We start from the raw sequence: 22,888 nt of genomic DNA, 5'->3' as shown, positions 1-22,888 counted from the left end.
TTATAATCCAATCAAAAAGAAAACTAAAAGTAAGCGAGATAACAGCTTATCAATCCTATCGAAGAGAATTCCAAAAATGCGCGAGATTTTAACGCGAAATACTAACGTAACAATTCAATGAAGGGGAATTGCAAAAGTGGGCGGGACACTAAAGTACCGATCCATGCAATCAAAGGGAATTCTAGGAGCGCAAGATACTAACGTTACAATCAATCAAAGAACTCAGTCCAAAGGTACGCCAGGTTGTCAAGATACTTGCGTAACCATCCAATGAAAGAGATTTCTTTAAGAAGGCGAGATAATAACTTAGCAATCCAATCAAAAAGAATTCTTGGTGCGCAAGAAACTAAAGTAACAATCCCATTGAAAAGAATTCTAAAGGCGCACCAGATCCTAAGATTACACTCCAAACAAATAGAAAACTAAAAGAGCGTGAGATACAGATGTATCTTCGATGATATTTGTAAGGTACATGTTAAAATCAAACATGAATATTACGAGAAAATAAGTAGCCTGTTCGCGTCAAAGCATGTGATTTAATAAGTTGAAACTAGTAGTAATCAAAGATTAATAAGTGCGTTAGAAGTTCAATGAATTTAGCTAAAATCATACAAAAACAGAGGAGGAAATTAGTTGAGAGATTAAATGAGAAAGACGAAGTATTTAAAGAGCAACATGAACAATAGCAACTTTAATAGTGAAACCCAAATATGTAACCAAAGATGTTTATCTACTTAGTTACAATGTAGTTTAGATACTGATTGTGGGAGACTAACTTTTGTAACAGTAACATGAATGATAGTAACTTGAATAGTTACAAGGGATTGGTTAGTTGCAAGGGAAAATGTAACAAAACATGTTAGTCTACTCAGTATCTTGAAAAACTGAAAATGATAGAGTAGATTTTATAACAACAACATGAGGCTATGATGAAGTTCAAAATGCTATGAAAACTAGATTTTTCCATGTCTAAACGTTTCGTGTCTGTGTGTCATAGCATTGTTTAACAATTTTTCTTAACTTAACAGTAACCTGGATGATACTAACTCGATTAGTCACAAGGTAAAATGCAATAATTAAAACATGTCAATCTACTTATTTACAATGTAATTCAGATACTAAATGAGTGAGACTAATTTTTGTAACGGTAACATGAATAATAGTAAATTGAATAGTTTCAAGAAAGTTATGAAGTTGGTAATGCTATGAAACTTTTTGCAATGTTTAAAAGTTCTGGTGTTTGCATGTGATACCATAGTTTAACAAAAAAATTTTAATAGTAACATGAATAGTAACTTGAATAGTTGCATGGGATTGGTTAGTTGCAAGAGAAAATGTAAAAAAACATGTCAATCTACTCAGTATCTTGAAAAACTGAAAGAGATAGACTAAATTTTATAACAACAACTGGAACATGAAGCTGTGATGAAGTTCAAAATGCTATGAAACTTAGATTTTTTTCCATGTCTAAATATTTCGTGTTTGTGTGTCATAGCATTGTTTAACTATTTTTCTTATCTTAACAGTAACCAGGGCCGGGTTGTTCAAAGCGCGATTAAGCAAACCCAGGGTCAGCGTCAATTTTTATTCCAGTTAAATTAATAACCAAAAGAGATTTTCTTAAGGATTCTTGCTCTTTAGTTTTATTTTTCGATTTGACTTCATGTGCAGCTTATAATTAGCTTTTGAAATCTTTTTAAACAAAAGAGATTAAATCTTTGATTAAGCTTTAATCGTGGGTTAGCAGTAATCGTCTTTTGAACAACTGGGCCCTGGATGATACTAACTCGATTAGTCACAAGGTAAAATGCAATAATTAAAACATGAGAATCTACTCATTTACAATGTAGTTTAGATACTAAATGAGCGAGACTAATTTTTCTAACAGTAACATGAATAATAGTAAATGGAATAGTTTCAAGAAAGTTTAATATGAAATTCAAAAATTAAGTGCTATAAAAGTTTTTGTGATATCTAAAAGTTTTAGTGTTTGTATCTCATAGCATGAATTATTAGTAACTTAAATAGTTACTAGAGATTGGTTTATTACAAAGGAAAATGCAACAAAACATGTTAAATGGCAATTTTTTCAATGTCCACAAGTTTTCGCGTTTGCGTGTCAAAGCATACTTTAACTGTGTCTAGGTTTAAGACAGCCTCTGTGATTTCCTCCTCTGTTGTTTCATTTGCAATTAAGTGACAAATTGAAAACAACTTTGGCACTGCTTCTTGATAAACCTGTAGCTGAAGCTTCTGCAGTGGTTGTTTGGAGTTTTGGATATGGATCTTGAGTGTCCACTTTACACTGCAGCTGGTTGCCTTTTGTGTTACTTTGCAGTTATCGCAGACTGCAATTTTTCCCTTGATTGTAACTTTTTTTGAACATGAACAACAACAGTTGTATTTGGTGACACTGCTTATTCCTAGTATTTCTCAATGGTTTCTGTTGTTGTTGAGATGTCACTGACTTCAGGTAATGTTTGTTTGAAGGGTTCAGCGTCCTTGATGGTGTATAAATTATCTTGTTTTGGTGTGTTCAAGTATCTTTGATTCTGAGATACTTTCATTCTCAAGTTGTTGAAGAAATAGGTGGACTGTGGTGTGACGCTGTCAACATGCTCACCCCAGAAAATAACTTTTATGTAACCAGATGGATCAACTATATAGCCTTCCTGTTTTTTGACAGGAGAATCTTGGATGACTATAGTTTTGGTCGCACTTAGATGTGATATCTTTCCTTTTATTGACACTAGCTGTTGTGGTGCTACTTTTGACAAGGATGCAATTGATGTGACATCATCTTGTGCTTTGTATGGAAAATCAGCTGTTGTTGAAGTGATGGTTGTGTTCCTGTTTATTACTACATCACTTCGTCCATACTTATTGCTGATGTTAAAATTTGAAATTTTAACTGGTGATCTTTGTGCGGCCATTGCATCAAGAGTTTCCTTCTTTTCAGTTGCAAAGCATACACTGCCAATGAGATCTTTCTCTGTCTGAAGGTGGCAGTTAAAGTAGCTTGTTGGTCCAGATTTTTTTACTGGTGAGACATTATGCACAAAGCAAGTTATGTCTTGTTTTTCTGTAGGAGGAGGTAAAAAGATATTTAGATTAATGTAATAAATTTGGCATGGATGGGATTACTGCATAAGGTAGCTTGTGTTATTTGAAAAAAACATATGTGTAAATATTAGTCTCCTTGTTTCATGTACTGTAAATCCTCTATTAAGCCCACAGGGGGCTTATTGTTTTAAGGCGCATTGGGGGGGGGGGGGGGCTAAATAGAAAGGAAGGGCTTAATAGAAGGGGAAGTGTTAAAATTTAGCAAAACAAGAGCAGTTCACCACTCATTAATTACTGTAATTAAGATTATTTTTAGTACAAATAACAGTGATATTTTGGCCAAAGTTCGCCACCAACATGCAAGAGGTGTGGGAAAAATAAATTGTATCATATAACTACATGAGAACATTAAAGGGTGACAAAAGTGATAGGAAACAGTGTACATCTAATACCTAGATGTTCAAAATAATATGTTTTATTAATGAGAGCATATAGAGCAGGTAAGGTTATAAAATGATTTTAAAACAAGAAGCATTAGTTTAATAGAAGAAAGGAACGTATAACCATAATATTTAAGTATGACCGGGAGATACATACCTGAAGCCATATTAGATCTCTGTCTTGTCTGTTGAAAAAAAAAAAAAAAATAAGGATGTATACAGATGTTTTAGGAGGGTGTTTAAAATACCTTTAAACCCTAGTTAATACAACACTCTGAAACATTACATGGAACTTTGCTTTAAATGTAGTTGGAAAGTGAACTATTTATAACCATAAAAAAAATCATTTATGTATGCATGTGTTGAAGGCCGTATAATCAATTTATTCTAATTAATCAATTTTGGGTGCTGTACTGTTGTGAGTGACTTTGTTCGCATCACTCAACTTGGGATCAATTTATATTTGCTAGATTATATAGCCTGCTTTCTTCTTCAAGTCTATATTTTAAATTAGTGGATTTCTTAAGACTCTTAAGTCTTTCAAAAGTCATTGGTTCAATAATACAAGATGAAAGTGTTTTCACTCTGCTTATAGCTACATATGAAATGCCTGCAGTAGTTTCAGTCTGACCAATGTCAATCCATGCTTTTGGCAGTGTTAACCCTTGGCTCTTGTGTATTGTGATTGCCCAAGCAAGTTTGAGAGGCAACTGTTGTCTCTCATGTAAACCATCTAGTGTCTGTGAGGTTATTGTTATTGGGCATATAGGCACACATCATGGAATGCTATCACTCATAGATGGACCTCTATACTCATTAAATTTTACTATGACAGCGACAGGCAAGTCTGGTGGTTGCTGGTTGTTTGCATAAATGAAATCTTCAACCGTTCCAGTTGCACCGTTACAAAGTCCAACATCTATCCATAGGTTCATGGTAAGCATTACATGTGCACCTTTTGCAAGGAAAATGGTCGGTTGTAAACCTGACATGTCATCTGAACTTGCTTTCTTAGCTATATCACTAGAGTGACGTGCAGTGATGCAGGCTATTGGCTGATGAAGTTCTGATAACTGTTCAAAGTTATAATTAGCAACTTCTTCATTGCTGAAATAGAGCCTAGTGGCATCTTGAAACTCATTCACGTTCAATGCTATGGAAGGCTGTCTTGCCAAAAGAAGTTTCCAATCTTGCTCATTAGAATCTCCTGTGCGAAGGCGTATGAGTAAATCTCTAAACTGAGCTTGCTGTTGATTTAAGCCTTGAACCCTCTGGTTTACTGACAGTTTTACAACATTGCCAAACATGTGATAAGCTAAATAGCCTTGTTCACCTGTAGAACTGGAGGGTCTCGAATGATATAATGGCTTATCTGCCACTGGAGGCAATTGAGCTGGGTCACCAACTAATATCATGGATTTACCACCAAATACTTCGTCATTTTTGCCTGTTGCTTGTCGGCAGCGTCTATCAATCCAGCCAAACAATGTTTGTCCTAGCATAGAGTATTCATCAATTAGGATATAACTGATATCTTTCAGCTTGCTTTGTAATGTGACAAGCCCTTGTCCTGTTAATTCTTTGTTATGTCTTGGGCCAACAGGCAATTTTAATAGTGAATGGATTGTACATCCGTTTATGTTAAATGAAGCTTTGCCAGTTGTGGCAGTCACTGCACAAGAGTGTTGGAGCAGGTTTCGGATGGCATTAATGAGGTAACTTTTCCCTGTACCGGCAACTCCAAGTATAATAAGAAGCAATGGATCTTTAGGGCAGGCTTGTTCAGAATGTGCTTTCACCATATTGTAGGCATGTCTTTGCATGTCACTAAATGTATTAACATCAATATTTTGTTGTTGCAAACCAAAGGTAGAATCCAAAGTATCTTTCTTAGTTTTTATCCAGGATGGCATTTCCTGTATTAAGTGATTTGCATACCTAATCTTGTCATTTTGCCAGTCATAATCAGGCTGAGAGGTTTGTTGTGTTATATTATCTTGGTTAACAAAATACCCAGGTATGAGATCTGCTAAATCCATCCACTCTTCATGCTGTGGAAGCTCTTCTGAAGAGTGCTCTATATTTTGTTCCTCTTCTGTGTTATTCTGTACACTTTGTAGTTTTTCATACCAGTCAGGAACATGCTCTTCAGCATATGGTGTTTGTAGAAATTCCTTCCATTTTGTGATGTATATTTCATCAGTGCCTTCCTGACAATCCCAGGCATTGTCTTGTGTAGTATGCCAAGGTTTGTGCTTAAGTAACTGATATTTGCAATAAAGTCCAAAATTTGGACCTTTTGAATTGGAAGAAAATACTGGAAAAACTCTGGGAATCATGTTATGAGGCTGAACTGTTAGTTTGTTGTTGACAAGTTTGTATTTTGTTGCAAAATGAATGAAATTAAGAGCCATTATATCTGGGATGGTTTGAATATATTTTTCCCTTTTAGCGTAAGTATCAAGCAATGAGTCATTGGTTACAGTATCTCCATCATTTGTTATAGTTTTGATTCTACGTGAACCATTTAGACTAATAGGTACCACATTAAATGATGAGCTGACAAGTTTCAGTGACATGAGATGATGCATAGTCTCTTGTGCAGAGAAGTCACGTTGGCCAAGTGACTTCATTATCACTTTTTTTATCAATTTTTTAGGGTTGCTATTGTTGTTGCAATTACGGACAATAGAATTAAATGTAAGTTTCATTACAGGTGACTTTGGTTCACCTTTTGAAGCATATTTTGCAAGGTATTCAACACATGCATGATAATCAATGATCACTTGAATATCACAGTTTGCCCTCCAGCCTTGAAGCTGAAGTCGTTGGTGATTATTGAGTCTGCTATCATTCCTCTTTGTTATGATCTTTGCTTTGTATTGAGTGCTTCGATCTTTTGTATGAATGGGCTCAAACTCTAGTTTTGTATTAACACAAGGTTCAAATGGAAACTTAAATCTACATTTCAGTTCTGTTTCGTTTTGTTTCTTTCTAAGACAATAGTTTGTACTACAGCGAGTGTGCCTTTGTACAGTATTCAACAAATCAACATAATCTTGTTCAGAGTCTTGTAAACTTACAAGGTCCTTGTGACGCTTTTGACAAGGATGAATAGAGGGCTTCACCCATGTGCCATTATCTGGTGGATCTGGATTATATGTAGACAATAACCAATCTACATACTGACAAACTACCTGGGAAGCCTTTTTCCCATCCACTATCTGTTGATTGAGTTCTAGTATATTGACTTGCTCAGCTGTATTAGTGGACATTTCAGCCAAATAGCCTTTTAGAGCTGTTTCTGAGAGTTTACATAAACCTGGATCATTTTTCAGCTTTGCTACACCATGACAATGTATACTACCTCTAGCTTGATATTCAAATCTGTACCAGTGCCACTCAGCATCTAGTGAATTGTATAACCAGTATTTAATAAAACTTTCTAAACGCTGTGTAAAGAACCAGTCTGTAATATGAGGATTGTTAATCACATTCTGCCGTTTGTTGTCAGTTGAATTATTACTGACTGAGTTGCCAAAAATTGCATGAAGTTCAGGCCAATGCATATCAGCAGAGGAGAATGTGAAAAAGAATGTTGGAGCTCCAGCATGGGCTATTATTGCTTTTAAATCTTCTTTAGCTTTGTGCCAATAAGCATTAGAACCAGTAATGTTACTAAGATAGCGTGATATCTTAGATATAAACATACTTGTGTTATTGCTAGTTGCCATTTGCCGCAGCTCTTCAGCAGTCAAATGAGCTTCTCCTGGGTTTTGTTTTAGGAACATGCCTGTCTGTTGCAGAATACGTTTTCTTTGTATCATATTCAATGCCCAGTAACCAAATCTGGGGTGAGTAGCAAAGCGATATACCCATTTGTCATTCTTGTTTTCTCCAAACTTTAAAAGGTGCTTTACTCTTTCTCCGAGTGGTATATCTCGGCGTAATGATGGGTTAGTAGGATCACCCTTACCATCTGGAAATAATGTTGGGAAAGCCATTGTTGCTAAATAGGGAGTTACATACTCGTTTAATGGTTCACTGCCAACTGTTGGCCAGGGCAAGTGATTAGAATCATTAGACAATTGTTGGCGCACAGCTTCTATTTCTTGCTGCTGACACTCTGGAATAGGCAGAAAACTACTCATTTCAGTACCCTCATTATAAACAATGTCATCTTCATTTTGAGGACCTAAGTCAGGTTCACATGTGGCATCCAAATCTATATTCTCTGTTTCAACCGAGAGAAGACCATGTGGAACACCATGTTCTGGTAAAGAATTTAAAGAATTTTGATTGATGGTTATGTCCTTGTAGTGTGAGTTATTATTAACAATCCATTGTAGTGCATCAGCTACATTTTGCCTTCGCACTGTCACATCTTTAAAACTGTTCTCTTTACCTTTCATCTTAACAACAATAACAGATAGATCTTTTGGGTATCTAGGCAGAGAATGTGCTAGTTCAGCTATATCCTGAGGCAAATTGATACAGTGGCCTGAATAGCCCCTTTGTCCACCAGGTTTTATGTAAACTCGCATAACAGGAAGTGCACGTGCAATAAGCATTTCTTCTACTTGGGTTAACCCCTGCAGTTGTAAAGGTACTAATGATGGCACCATGTCATTTTCCTTAGAAAACTTTTTTGGTTGTTGTTTATCTCGTATGCACCTCTGACACTGGTAGTGATCAACCTTCCTTGGACTGGATTTCAATGGCCATGCTTCAAAACAGACAGTGCATTGGCAAACTGAATACTGATTGGACTTATGAAAATCGTTCATGTTATTTTGTGCATGTTTTTGTTCGTGAACTGGACCAGCAGAGCTCTCTTTTTGTCCTGCAGAAATTGTTTGAGACCTTTTATAACTGGCTCTCCTATTTGCAAGTCTCTCTTTTCACTTTTCAACAGTTTCTTCAGACGTTCTTTTTCTATAAGAGTCTTTGTAACTTTTTAGTCTCTCTTTTTGCTTTTCAACAGTTTCTTCAGACACTCTTTTTCTATAAGTGTCTCTATTATTTTTAAGTCTCTCTTTTCGCTTTTCAGCAGTTTCTTCAGACATTGTTTTTCTATAAGTGCCTCTCTTATCTTCAAGTCTGCTTGCCCTTTCATTAGCTGTTTCTGTATATTTGGCTCTTTTCATGTAATTTCTGTGCTTAAGAAGTCTACCATGTCTGTTTTCATTGGTTTCTGATAATTTTCTCTTTATGCATGTGAGTTTGTTTTTATATCTACTGTTTTTGTCAGTCAATGTTGAAACATAATGCAACTCGTTAATATATCCAATAAATATTGTCTTTCGTCCATCCTGATCAGCAACAGGAGTTAAGATTGTACTTTCAGGTGAATTTATATTAGACTGTGTGATATGAATGACACAGTTGTATGCATTGGCCACAGCTTGCATTATGATGTTATCACACCATGTGCCTTGTTTTGACATTTGTTGAATATAGTTATTCCAGTGATCATTAGAAATGCTTTCAATATACAATTCTGGGTAACTCTGTAAATGGCCAATTCCAGCCATACGAATTTCAAGATGCAAGTCAGCAGTCCTATACAGTTGGTGCGAAACTGATTTAAAGAAACAATCTCCAAATCCACCTACATCATGTGGTATAAGTCCTATGAGACGAAGCCTTTCAGTTAAACAATCCCATGGTAAATCATGACTAACAGCATTCTCAGGAGACATACCTCCATTTAATTTTGAATTATCATTATGAGTTTGAGGAAAGCTTTTTCCACCAGAATTCATTAAATCTGCCACACGGATATGTGTTTGTCTACAGGTACATGTAGAATAGTTATCTGTTGTTGTAAATTTTCTTTTCTGTATGTTCATGTAAAAAACAAATTTACTATAATAATGATCATTGGTATACCAGAATTTCCAGGTGTTGTAATTTCTACATAAATTAGTGATAAAAGAACTGTCTGGAAGATGTTGTCTTACAAAAGACTTGATTCTATTCCTAGACTTCGTATTACTTAGTGCCTTTAGAATTATTTTAACAGGAACGCGAGATGGTTCCCTGTCCCTTTTCCTCTGACAATTCACTCTTTTCTTACGAACTTCAACATTTTCAGAAATAGTTACACTATGATTTTCAATTTTCTCAGAAGAATAACATGTCAAAGCCTTATCATGATCTTGTGAACTACAATCACCACTTATCAGCCCGGTAACCATTTGACTTTTGTCACTTTTCATTTGGCGCAATGGCCATCGAGCAGAATGACTCGGTTTATTTGCTTTGTGACCACAACGGGTCATTTGGCGCAATGGCCACCGAGTACAATGACTCGGTTTGTTTGGTTTGTATTTGTGACCGCTATGGGTCAAAGCACAATGGCTTGGTAGATTTGCTTTGAGACAACTTTGTGTCAGAGTTATCGGTTGATTTGCTTTGTTGTTCGGCAAATTCGAGGACATCAATTCAAAGCAGGAGAGCAGCGAAGGTCTTCGGTTTGTTGTAGTTCGGACAACGCCGACATCGGGCTTTCTACATGCTCTTGGAGTACTAAAAAGTTTCCTAGTAAGGCTTTGACAAGTTGAAGCGATGAACTTTTTAAGAAACATCGCATGAAGTTTGAGAAAAATAAATGAACTTACCGAATAATCCAAAGATATCCACGGAGGCGACACGGACGCACGAGCAGCTTGCACTCGCACGAGGTATACTTGCGTGCGCACTCGCACGAAGTATAGTTGCTTGCGCATAAAAATAGTTGTGTGCGCATGTCCACCAGGTGAGCCCGCAATTTCTTTGGCCGGCTATTGGGCTTAAAATTCGTGCGCGCGCTTAATAATTATTCAAAATGGCGCAGATTTTGAACATCGCCCGTCCAAGTAACCAAAAATCTCGAATCTTCACGCCTGGCATGCACAGGTATCCCATCGACCACAGGATCCCCAAAGATTACGAAGCGTTCTCCTAACGTCGAACGCAAAAATTGTGCACATCACAAATAAATTCCTATGAGGACTACGTTAAATACGTCATCAAAGCAAAAAAAGACAACACCAGCTTCTAAAAATTTACTTAATTTCTAATTATTACACACTCACAAAAGTAAAAGCTTAAAAAATATCAAGTAAAATATCAAGCGAATTCAAAAAAAATATTTAACAAAAATAGTAAGTATCAGAATTAACCATTGTTAATAATATTTCAAACTTGATTTAATCAATTAATTGATCAATGTTTAAACAATTAATCGATTTCGCTGCATGCAGAGTATATACGAGTATATATGAGTTTTTGAACTTTCCGAAATCGTACGGAATTATCTAAAGTTATACGCATATCTGTTTTTTATCAGAAGAAAATATCCAAATTTAACAGCATAGTCCTTAAGTGGACAAACCTGTGCAAAACTAACCTTTCTTCAGTCGAAATTAGGTTTGTTATTTCCGTTCAACTTCTGACGGTATTGTCTAATTTCAGAACAAGCAGAAAGTTGCATTTCATAAGGTACAGGTACATCAAAGCTATTGTTTGACGTGCGGCAGCTTTGGCCGTAGAATTTCTTAGTCTTATTGGCGAGGTCATTGACAAAGAAAATTTCAGTCGCTCAGTTCTGTTGTGATGTAGCCTTGACTAGGCAGACAAATCCAAAAATAAACGTGTTATCTTGTTCAAGTATGACCACCTTGTCGTTCCACGCAGAGACGACGTAGAATAACATGTGTGTGAAGAAGACAATTGCAAGACGTCGGGGTTTCGTGGTCTACGAAGTTATGGATAACGCGCGCAAAGCGCGAGGTAGATCGAGATTTTTAAACCTATCAAATCTCACGTTGTAACAGAGCTGAGGGATTGTTAATCGTGGAATGTCAGTCTGACATAGGTTCTTTACGACTCGCGCTGAGAAATGATTTCACTTTGACCCTAAACTATGCCTGCCCAGGCACATACGTGAAAGAAATGAATAATAGGTATCATGTTAGATTTTCAATGAAATCCTTGCGTTCAGGGTAAATTGAATTCAGTAATCGTCCATGTAACAGGGAGGGGTCTACAATCTAGAAACTAGTGTGAAACTGTCCTGCAACTTTATGGAGAGTTGCTCGAGAGCAATACGTAATGGTACGGCAATGGTGCCAACACAACTGTCCTCGGAAAAAAGACCTCCAATGACAATGCCAAATCCTGGCATCGCCTGAAGCATCGCCTGAGGATGTTGCTCAGATTTTTCAAAAATTACCGCTCCCGAATCTCCAAAGTAAGAGAATAAATTCCCGTTGTTTGGAAGGAGTATGCAGTTTCTAAGCCACAAATCGTCACCTACGTCCCCTCTAGGAAGTACGAGGTTTCTTGACGAGAATGATGGCCTTTCATGTTCGGAAATCCTTAAAAACGCTTTGTCAAAGGAAAAAGAACTTTTTAGAGAAGTATATCCAGTGGAGCTGCCACTTTTACACCATTCCCTCTCATTTTGTGACTCATCCTTTGTGATATCGCCATTTGGACAATTTGCTGTGTCAATAATTTCGACATAACCAATTTTTTTTAGAGCTTCTTCTTCTTCTTCGGTCAACTTAGCTATAGCAACATCAATGTAATTTGTTGATCCGTCCGAAAAGTTTACGTCCTCGCGAATGCCATCTACGTAGTATGCTACAGTTCTTGGTGGCTTTGATGAAAGTTTGATTAATTTGTCCTCGTACTCCATTAGCGTCGGATCCAGAAGGAAACTCAAAGTCTCACAAGCCGAATCTACTTGACTTCTCAGTTGTGTAAAATTATTTCCTGGCTGTGGGTGCAAAGCAAATATTCGTAGAAACATACAAGATATCCAGTTTCGGTAATTAATCATGTGATTTTCTATAAGGGCCAAGTAATGGATCCATCCAGGGTTTGTTATCCTACTCTCCCCTTCATCTTTGATCACATGATCACAGGAGAGTAGATAAAGTCCGCCGTCATGACCTTTTACAATGGCTCCTAAGGTTCCAGCACTTTTTTTCCTTCTTACTCCTATGCTTGCTCCTAAACGAAGATATTCCTTCTGCTCATGTGCCGTGAGGGGCCTGGGGGTGTCAATCGTTTCAAACCAAAATCCATTCACGATGTCTACGGGACAATCATCAACTGAGTTTGGGATTTCCGATTCGCCAAAGGGGATGCGTCCTTTGCCAAGAATATAAACTCTGATGCAAGGATCGTTTGTCTGCTTTGAATTTGTTACTTTCAAAGAGGGCTGGATTGCAGTGATGTTACGGTGCTTGGAAAATAGGGGCAGATTTTTGTTAATTATTTTACTAATATCATTAACCTGAGATACTTCTAATTGTTTGACATCTACCGAGACAATATTTGGCTTTTGAAACGCGTAATTTTTCATATTACTCCATTTGAGTGTAACATCCGTCTCCCCAAAGAACTCTTGAGCATCGTCTTTCAACTCTTTTGGTATAACGTCCTTTTCACAAAATACGTACAGATGGACATAAACCCGACCGCTTGGATATCTGTATGGCAACACGCGGATGCATTCCTCGTGCTCAGCTTCAAATGTTCTGGTTTTTTCTTTGATTTCATGATCTTGTGCTCCTGATGAACATAAACACATCGATGTCAACTAATTGACAAAGAGATTCCATGTTGCCATGCATCTGTTCTGTAATAAGATAATTTGGTTTTATCAACTAAGTTGAAATTGTAAATTGGCCACCGTAAAGAATTAAAAAAGCTGACGTTTCGAGCGTTAGCCCTTCGTCAGAACTCTGACGAAGGGCTTACAGAGGCTAATTTACAATTTCAACTTTGTTGATAAAACCAAATTACTTTGTTACTCCCACCGACGCAGCACCACAGTTTCTTTAGAAACTTACCCCCTTTGTTCAGTGATAAATCACAGATAACATCAAAATTGGCTAGGACAAAAAAGTGGCATACGAGGCGCGGCTGAGTGTGTCACTGATGTTGATTTTGACCTCTTCTGTGATCTATCACAGTAAAGATTCACGGCAACATGGAATCGATTTGTTTTATATGACAAAAGAGAGAAATGTTGTTGATGGTGACGTCGTAAGTAAGAACTAATCAATATGCGTGTATAATTCATCTTATCATACATCGTGATTTTGATCACTTTTTGCTGCAGTTTATCACAACAATCATCATGATTACTATTCATTCATTTGAAGCATTGCATTTTCTTGGTGTTAGGTCGTTTTAAACACGCATATTTTGGGTAGGAAAAATGATATGTCGGTAACACAAAGTATATCATTCCGTCTATTTATGACCAACCAGGAAAAGCTAAAGATTTTAAAAAATCAAGTCCGTGCATTTGGATCCCGGCAAGTTAGAACCACTATTTCGATTTCGAAGAAGGAGGTTGATGAATAGAGGATGGCATCCGGGTTTTGCTTAACCTCATTGATCTTCTGATTACGTGTACCTTTTTAAATAAAGATGAAGATACTCTTTATCTTATGGATACTCTTTACATGTTAACATTTAACATTCATTGGAGCAAATTGACGAAGAGTGATTTTCTGAGCTGTACCTTGCATGGGCTGAAGGCTGACAAAGAGTACTTCGTGAATATGTCCCAGCACAACTTTTTTCCGATTGTCAACTAAATAATTTGGCGTAAAGATTACATCGTTGACTTGAGGCAGACTGGTGACTACACGAATGCACGTTACATGGCAGTTTGCTCTTTCGACCTTTGATACTTATCAAATGGCCATGTGAAGATTAGAGCTTCGTTTCTTAGATATCTAGGTTTTTTTTTCATTCTTGGAAGGCTACCATTTTGCATTTACAAATATTTTTGAAATGAGTGTGTTGAAATCCTATACTGTGGTGATGAAGCAAAGACACTTTTAACACAATCGTGTTATTTGTTTAGATGTGTAGCTCTACACATGCATATCTTCGTAGCCTTGGCACTCCCTCACGTAGGATAGCTTACCGTTGCTTTAGAAATTTACAAATCTTCCAATTAGTTTTGTACTTCCTCAAGTAAAATAAACACGATCTTGTGTACGTTTGAATGTTACTGTTATTTCGAAGGAGGATACGTTACCTGGACCCACGCTGAGCGTTTCTTTAAACGATTCACTTTCGTCTTCTCCACTCTGTCTCTCAGTCTGCTGTTTGTCCATTGGAACACTAACTACCTCTTCAGCTGAAGTTGAATCCTTTTCTTTATCAATCATGGAAGGACTTGTTGCTGTCAGAATGAAATCAACAAATTTTTTCGTCGGTCTATCAAAATGATAAAGTACTACCCTGACCCTACAATTGCTATATCCCTTCTGAACGTTTTAATCCATCTTAATACATGCCGGGTGACCGCTTAATATGGTGCTGCTTGATACAGTTTCCACTGTGCATCACCATCCATATTCATGGACAGCCAAAAAAAGTTAACTATTTTAAAAAATATTAAGTCTCTGCATTTTGATCCTAGCAAGTTAGAACCACTCAAACAAAACTTGTTTAGATCAGCGATCGAGCTTGAGATTAAATTATATGTTGCTCTTTCGACACTTGTATTTCTTAAGAGATCTTGTTCTCTTGACTGGAAGAAAGCTTCGTTTCCTAGATATCTAAGTTTTTTTTTTCATTCCTGGAAGGCTACTATTTTGCATTTGCAAATATTTTTGTAGTGAGTGTGTTGAAATCCTATATTGGGTGATGAAGCAAAGACACTTTAAACTCGATCTTGTTGTTTGTTTAGATGTGTAGCTCTACACATGCATATCTTCGTAGCCTTGGCACTCCCTCACATAGGATAACTTTCTATTGCCCTTAAAAGTTTACGAGTCTTCCAATTAGTCTTGTACTTCCTCAAGTGAAATAAACAAGATATTGTGTACGTTTGAATGTTACTGTTATTTCGAAGGAGGATACGTTACCTGGACCCACGCTGAGCGTTTCTTTAAACGATTCACTTTCGTCTTCTCCACTCTGTCTCTCAGTCTGTTGTTTGTCCAGTGGAACACTAACTACCTCTTCAACTGAAGTTGAATCCTTTTCTTTATCAATCATGGAAGGACTTGTTGCTGTCAGAATGAAATCAACCAATTGTTTGTCGGTCCATCAAAATGATAAAATGCTACCCTGACTCTACAGTTGCTATATCCCTTCTGAACGTTTTAATCCATCTGAATACATGCGGGGTGACCGCTTAATATGGTGCCGCTTGATACAGTTTCCAATGTTTATCATTCCATCTATACTCATGAGCAACCAAGAAAAATTAACGGTTTTAAAAATATTAAGTCTCTGCATTTTGATCCTAACAAGTTAGAACCACTCAAAAAAAAGTTGTTTAAGTCAGCGATCGAGCTTGAGATTAATGTATATGTTGCTATTTTGACACTTTTATATTTCTAAAGAGGCCATGTTCTCTTGTCTAGGAGAAAGCTTCGTTTCTTAGATATGTAGTCTTACACTTTCTTGAGAAAGAAAACATTTGCTATTGTCTGCGTTTGCATCTTATTATTATATTGAGGGACGTTAAGTTACCTTGGTTCTCACTGAGCGTTTCTTTAAACAATTCACTTTCGCCTTCTACACTCTGTTTCTCAGTCTGTTGTTTGTCCTTTAGAACACTAGTAACCTCTTCAAGTGAAGTTGAATCCTTTACTTCACCTATCTTCAAACGGGAAAGGCTTGTTTCTATTAAAACAAAATCAACAACATGTTTGCAAGTCCATCAAAATGATAAAATTTTACCCTGACTTTACAATTGCTGTTGCCCTCCTGGACGTTTCAGTCCAAGAGGCTATCCAATTCTCGTCTGCCACGCTATGAAAATGCGTTATGACATTTATTAAGTGATGTAAAAGACGAATTATAACCCAACAATAGACAAGAAGCGATCACCCCTTAATACAGAAAGCCTGGTGGGAATCTTCAACACAAGACTGACTGGGAACGGGAAACGATAATGGTTTTGTTACCACTCATATGCCAGAACATCATCGACTTACGAAGTACATTGGTGGCTAGAACTGTATGCTGCTTAACGCCGAGCACGTATTGCTTTCAACAACTGACTTCGGGGAGCTGGTTAACTGAATTAGACCACCCTTCTCTGAATGAACAGATGCTAACAAAAACTAGCATCTTTCGAGTGGGTTAACAGTTGATCGCGACAGGAGCAAAAGCTCAGAACTGACTTATGTTTCTGCAGTCTCTCCGCTAATAGCATTTCGGCAAAACTAAAGACCAACCAGTCCCTATCCGTTAGAATTGAAAACAATTGACCAATAATCTACTCCTCCAGTAAGTCCGATGATGACTTCTCCCGCTTTGTCAATTCGTCAGTCACAGTCGTTTAGAAAACAGTCCTGAAAGGACTGGCCCCACCCGCATCTTCAGACTACATGATCATCTGAATAGACGGGCCTAACAGAGTTTCTAGAGAAACTGTATTGTGGCGTCTGTGGGCGAGTTACTTCAGCGGCCCTCTGACAAAGAGCTAAAGCTCAAAATGTCAGCTCAGAAACGGTGACCAATTTACATTTTCGACTCAGTTAATGAAACCAGTTTATCTTGTTACACGATCATCTGTTAGTCGTGGGTAAAGAAAATTAACAGTGCTTTCAAAAATAATGCATATAGGCTCCAATAGGCGCTGGTTTCTCCGATCGTGAATCAAACGAGTTTATAATGACGATAAAAATTTGTTAAAGCTGTTTTAACGTTTCCTATTCTCTTGTCGGTCCCAATAAAAAGAAAAAATAATAACTTTTGTTTGCTATTTACCTAGACTCTCACTTGAGGCATCTTCAGGCAATTTAGTTTCACCCTCTATGAGCTGTTGGTCAAGCTTCTTGTCCTCTAGAACACTGGCTGAGGGTCTGACATTTTTCAACCATTTTTCACGCAGTTGTTTAACCTGGTATTTCAAAGACGTTTGCTCAGCATAATCGCTTAAAAGCCTTTCCCCTAAAAAGTAAAAAAATGATAAGTGCACTGTTCAAGAATTGTCCAGTCACAAGTCGCGGCTAAATTCTTGATAGCGTTTTCGGTTGGAGGTGAAGCAAACTTCTAATCAAGAATTCTACTTTAATTAATAACATTATGAATGCTCCACATTCTAGTTTGAAATTAAGAGAAATGTAATAAATAAACCAGAGATAGAGTTTGTCCTGGATCTTGATCTGATTGTAATTTAAGGGGCGTTCAATTAGAGCTAAAGGCGATTCTAAAATGAACTCAAAAGGTATCGTACTTTTCTTCCAATAGTTTCAGATGTCCTGGAAACTGCTACATATTCCAAAGGCGAAAGTATTCCGATTTGCTATTTCCTTTCTAATGCTAGTTCGACAGGCACAGTGATGGGAAGACACCTTCCGTTTTATGTTCCCGATTCAGAATCTCGTAATTTTCCTAAAAGGCTAAGCTACCATTTTATTCTAGGTGCCCTCGCTCCTCTAGGTGTTTTGCACTGCCAGGAGACAGCCGGGAGATATTTCCTCAAAGCTGGGTTCATTACGGGCTTTGGGAAGACGTTATCTTTTTCCTTCATAGTTTTAACGGTATTTATGAAAAATTGAGCCATAAATGCATATTTTCATCTTGTTTAATTATTTACAGGTAAGACGAAAAGATCCTGTTAGTTTTTTTACCCCATACCAACAACGAGCAACAAGTTAGGGGTCGAGCAAACATATGTGTATTTAATCAAATTTTTGGTGGCGAGATCGATTACACTTTGATGGTGAGCCTTCCTAGAGGTAAGGTGACTGCATACCCCCTCTCCACCCTGCTCTTTGCACACCAGTTATACAGGGTAATCAATTTCTTGGAGGGATATGCTCAATGAAACAAATTTTCATTAATATTGTTTAACTTCCACTTAGAAGTCAAGATAACTCTTATTTACAAGGAATCTCTTACCTGATTCGATGAGTTCAAGAAGCTCGTAAAGCCCTTCTTGTCCTTCCTTTAAAGGTACCATCATTCTTTTCAGAAATCCTTCAATTCTTTCTATCTTCCCGTGCAAGTTCTCTGTTTCTGTTAATTTTTTTCTTCTTTCTACCTCTTCTTTCTCGAGAAACTTAAGTTCCGCCCGCATGTCATTCATTATGTCCTCTTTAATCTTGTCTGCTCTCTCCGTTGGAAAATCGTCTTCTGAGTAACTGCTGATGGCCTTAATCGATGCTGTTGCAACGTTAAGGATATCAAATGCCTTTTCAGAAAGTTGTATGTATATTTCAAATTCTTTTGTGTCAATTTCGGCTTTGGGTAGGTTTAAAAGGGTATTTCTCAGAATTCGCAGTTGATTAATCGCTTTTGTAAATGTTTCAGTAACACTGGTGCCGGATTTTCCGGATGTAAAGAGTTTACCCTCGGCTGATCGATGAGGTCGAGACTTTACATACTTTTCACTCAGTGACGTCCTCCAACCTGTACTGTCCTCTTCAGAGAATGACTGAGAAAAAATAGTGGCACGAAACAGGTTGGAACAGTCCCATTCAGTATAAGAAAGGTCTGTGGGCACATCTGCGGTGCCATCTTCTTCACGGAGAAACATTCCACGTACTTCCTTAGAATCATCCCAACTCCGATAACCAGGTCTGTGGCCATAGGTGGTGTTCCACAAGTGTTCGAAACTTTGCCGTAGAGCCTTGGGGAACTCACTTACTACAATATAGGCGAATTTAAAATAATTCACTTGCTCTTTGGTAAACGGCGGCAATGTCATTTTTGTACACAGTTCAGGCAACACTAGGGAGAGATTAACGAAAGTATTATTAATGTTAACAGAAAAGTATTTACCTAGGATTGCACATGATGTGGCCATCATTCATCGCTAAATGGAAAGGTACCCTACCAAAACCCTACAATGTGACCTAAAATGTCAGGCTCGCCATATAGGGCTAATCCGTGCTTGTGTATGGTTCTCTGCAAATCGCCAATATATGATCAAAACATTACTGAAAAGTTGCTCGTTATAATAGCAATAAATTACTTGGTTTCGCATATAAAACCGGCCAAATCTTTTCGTTTCTGTTCACATACGACACGACGTAAGGAGCTCTTATCAATATTACAGTTTGTACTAGTTAAGAGTGATAACCTGGGTACGAAAATATGCACCCAAGCACTTATAGGATTGCAAAGAAGTCACTCGAACCTTCCATGGTGGAGAATGTAATAGGACTTTAGGACTTTAGGACTTCTGTGATCTTTTTAGGGAGTTTTTTTTTTTCTAAGACAACCAAAATACTGGTTTCTGTTTCATTAAATTGATCCTAGAATTGAAAATGTCGCTTAAAAAGTATAAATGCGTTAGGAATTCAAAAAGTTGCTCGAAAACAACCGAGGATCAAAATTAATTGATTGTTGACTGAAACCATTTATGGATGGGTAATAGGCTTTCAAAACAATTCAGCACAAAATTGATATAGTTTGCCATATTTCTGAGTGTTTTATCGACCTCTGCTAAACAACATCTCAAATCCTTTCATTGGCTAAGATGTGGTGACATACATTCATGCTTTTCCGATAAGCTTAAAAGCAATTCTCTTTTTGCATAAATAACAACTATTCACTAAAATAGAGGTAGTTAGTGGTGGATATTTTTAAACATCCACCTGTCTCAGAGGTGAATGGTAGTTTTAGTATATGTACTAAAACATTGAGATAATGTACCAAAAAAAGATGATTGTAACTCATTTGTTCCTGCAACGGTTACAATATTTTCGGGTGCAACTGAATCCCGCGCAAGTTGCTCGGAGGTAAATACCAAAGGATATTTTGAGTTCGAGTCGCCAATCAGAACGCACCGTCGACGCTATCTACTGTTTTAGTATAAACAAAGAAATCTTGGATAGCTGGCACATCTGAAAACGAAAAGGTGCAAAAATTGATGCCGGAAAGTACTAGATAGGTACTGCTGCAGGGCTTGTATCGCAAATAGTCGAATGTGATTGGCTAATCGCGCGCTCGTAAGTTGTACCCGTTTCAGTCTTTTATCAAATACCAACCTCGTTCTGGAATTTTTTCCGCGTCATTCGCAGAAAAGCTGAAAAGCGCAAAGCAACAGAAAGAAATAAATACGTTATTTACCGGTTTGGGTCCGTCTGGGAAAAAAAAATGGTGCCTTTGATCTGTAGTACAGGTCTTTTTCCATTAGGACTTCCCGCCCGATAAAGAACAAATTGATTGAAAACCACATTAAATGTTTTGTTTTGTTAAAAATCTGGTTATTTTCAATTCAGCTTATTTGTCGCTGTCAGTTTAACTTGATATTATACTTTTAGTTGTACATTAGTTAGATAATTTTTAGATGCTTCGACTTTAATTTGTCGTATTTTCAAATGAAACATTCAGACTCTATTTGGTTTCTTCCTTTTCTTCCTGCTTAGCCATACGGAAAGCTTATGCTCATTAATAATCTTATATTTTGTTATGTTTTACCAAGACCATCGCAAATATTATAAAGGTTGCTATGGAAAACTGAAAAAACATCTGCTTCCAATCTCTGGGCGGACAGTTCAACACACGTCGTGTTTTATGTAGATACAACTCTGAATAATCGTTACAATCATATTAGACAGAAAAGTTTATCAATCAGACTGTATTTCTTTCGATCAACACTTAGAGCGATGTATGTTATCACGCGAGAATAAAAACTAAAGTTTCCTAATTCGTTCAATAATTACTACCTTTTTTCACTTAGCGTAAAGTTGGTAAAGAGCATCTCCGACAGAATAGTTATTTTCATAAAGGTAGAAAGATTGTATAATTTTTATTGCAACCGATATACTTCCACAGAATCTTGCCGATAAATATATGTTATTTGCCGGCTGGGAGGTCCGTATGGTGAAAAACTGTGACCGAGGTCTTGAAAATACTGCCCGAGGCCGTAGGCCGAGGGCAGCATTTTCAAGACCGAGGTCACAGTTTTTCACCATATGGACCGACCCTTAGCCGGTAAATAACATATTTATTGTTTTTTAAACTTGACGAAATTCTTTCCAAAAGAACCCTAATGATTTATGGACGTAAATACGGCAAGATCTTCCATAAACTGAACTATTTTTGAGTGAGTAAATGGTAGTTAAAATAGCGGTGATGCAAATTAAAGAGAGATGCCTCAGCGAAACATTTTCATTTCCGTAACGATAAAGATGATTTAAAAGGCTTCCAAACAAACTTTGAAACATTATTTTTACAAGTATCTGCCACAATCTGACACCTGTCAATTAGAGAGCGCGTAAGAAAAAAAAAGCGCAAGAAGATTTGAAAAACAACGGAACTAGTTTGGCAAGGACTGTCACGACAATGTTTTCTTCAAAAACAATCAATGATCTAACGGAAAGTATTATTCACTCTCATCGACGATTCATTCATGTACGAAGATTTACCTCTGTTCATTAAGTAAACGGCGAGGAAAGTAATTGTGAGTAAATTCAATTTTTTTATTTTGAAGTTGTGAGAGTTTGCTCGTTTGTTTGCTGCAACGGCGTGTGTAAATCTGGTCTTTCCTCCACAAAAACTGAATTCGAACGGCACACTCCAACGAGACACAAGGGGATTTAATGCGGCCTTTTCTCAATAAATTCCTTCAGTTTCTGTTGTGCAATTTATGGTCCAAATGTCCAAATTGAACGGACTTTGAAAGACTCACCAGGAGCGTATATTTATTGTCGAACTGAAATTAAAACTTCGCTCGCTCTTTTACTACGAACAAATTGTTTGTGAAAATTCAGACATTAAATGAATGAAAGTTCCATTGTTCAGTTTACCTGTAACCAAATACCTCACGTTTTAACTTTCTAAGTACTTTTTGTGAATGATTAAAATCAATTGCAGACGGTTTTTAGGCCGCTTGTCAACCGACGTAATGACACCATTGCCTATACAAATTCATTCTGAAACCAATATTTTTTTGTCAACTAAATTGATTTGAGAGAGAGAAAGAGAGGATTCATAAGTCGGCTTGAGGTAGTGACCGATGTGTTTGCTTAAAAATACTGCCCAGCGGGCAAAACGAGGTATATTTATGAAAAATGGCAACGAAAGTTGAGATGTACACGGCGACTCACGAAAGCGTTACCGTGGCCCGTGGGCAGAGATAGGAAAATACTGACCGGGTAAAGAACCAATCAGATTGCAGGATTCGTTACCGTGCCCTCTAAAAAAACAATAAAATACAATAACGTTCTTTATTATAGATAGCGTTGAAGGCGCGCTCGGATTGTTATTTACCTTCAAGGAACAAGCGCGGGATTTGCCAATACCTTCTCTCGAAAATACGTGGCATAAATTAGCTAGGTATAAATTGGACGTGTGATTTCGACGGCCGGTAATACATGAAAATGACAACCGTTGCCCTTAGTCACGTTCAATTACCGGCGAGTGAGCCCACAGGCAGCCCAAGCTCCAGCTGT

At 37.3% G+C, this 22,888-nt stretch overlaps 1 protein-coding gene and 1 pseudogene across 2 annotated transcripts; both read right to left on the bottom strand.

Moving 5' to 3' along the window:
- Positions 1–1,971: 1,971 nt before the first annotated feature.
- LOC149041110 (uncharacterized) lies at positions 1,972–9,294 on the bottom strand (annotated as a pseudogene). Its single transcript, XR_016189126.1, has one exon. The product of XR_016189126.1 is annotated as an uncharacterized LOC149041110 (transcript).
- A 1,361-nt stretch (positions 9,295–10,655) lies between these two features.
- LOC149041109 (uncharacterized) lies at positions 10,656–19,198 on the bottom strand. Its single transcript, XM_089214407.1, has 6 exons — positions 18,387–19,198; positions 17,250–17,432; positions 16,005–16,157; positions 15,392–15,538; positions 14,557–14,703; positions 10,656–13,070 (listed from the first exon to the last, which is right to left on the bottom strand). The coding sequence occupies exons 1-6, from the start codon at positions 19,192–19,194 to the stop codon at positions 11,533–11,535; spliced, it is 2,976 nt and encodes a 991-aa protein (XP_089070533.1). The 5' UTR covers positions 19,195–19,198; the 3' UTR covers positions 10,656–11,532.
- Positions 19,199–22,888: the final 3,690 nt, after the last annotated feature.

The sequence above is a fragment of the Pocillopora damicornis genome, chromosome 8 (assembly GCF_964200805.1).
Source record: "Pocillopora damicornis chromosome 8, jaPocDami1.2, whole genome shotgun sequence".
Lineage (NCBI taxonomy): Eukaryota > Metazoa > Cnidaria > Anthozoa > Scleractinia > Pocilloporidae > Pocillopora > Pocillopora damicornis.
The sequence above is the reverse complement of the archived record's forward strand: the minus strand, read 5'-3'. Positions and strand labels throughout refer to the sequence as shown.

Excerpts from the sequence above, each read along its gene's own strand:
- LOC149041109 (XM_089214407.1), bottom strand. The coding sequence starts at position 19,194 with ATGACATTGCCGCCGTTTACCAAAGAGCAAGTGAATTATTTTAAATTC. Across the intron at positions 17,433-18,386 it reads TCTTGAACTCATCGAATCAG|GGGAAAGGCTTTTAAGCGAT; the intron begins GTAAGAGATTCC and ends TTTACTTTTTAG. Across the intron at positions 14,704-15,391 it reads AACGCTCAGCGTGGGTCCAG|CAACAAGTCCTTCCATGATT; the intron begins GTAACGTATCCT and ends TCATTCTGACAG.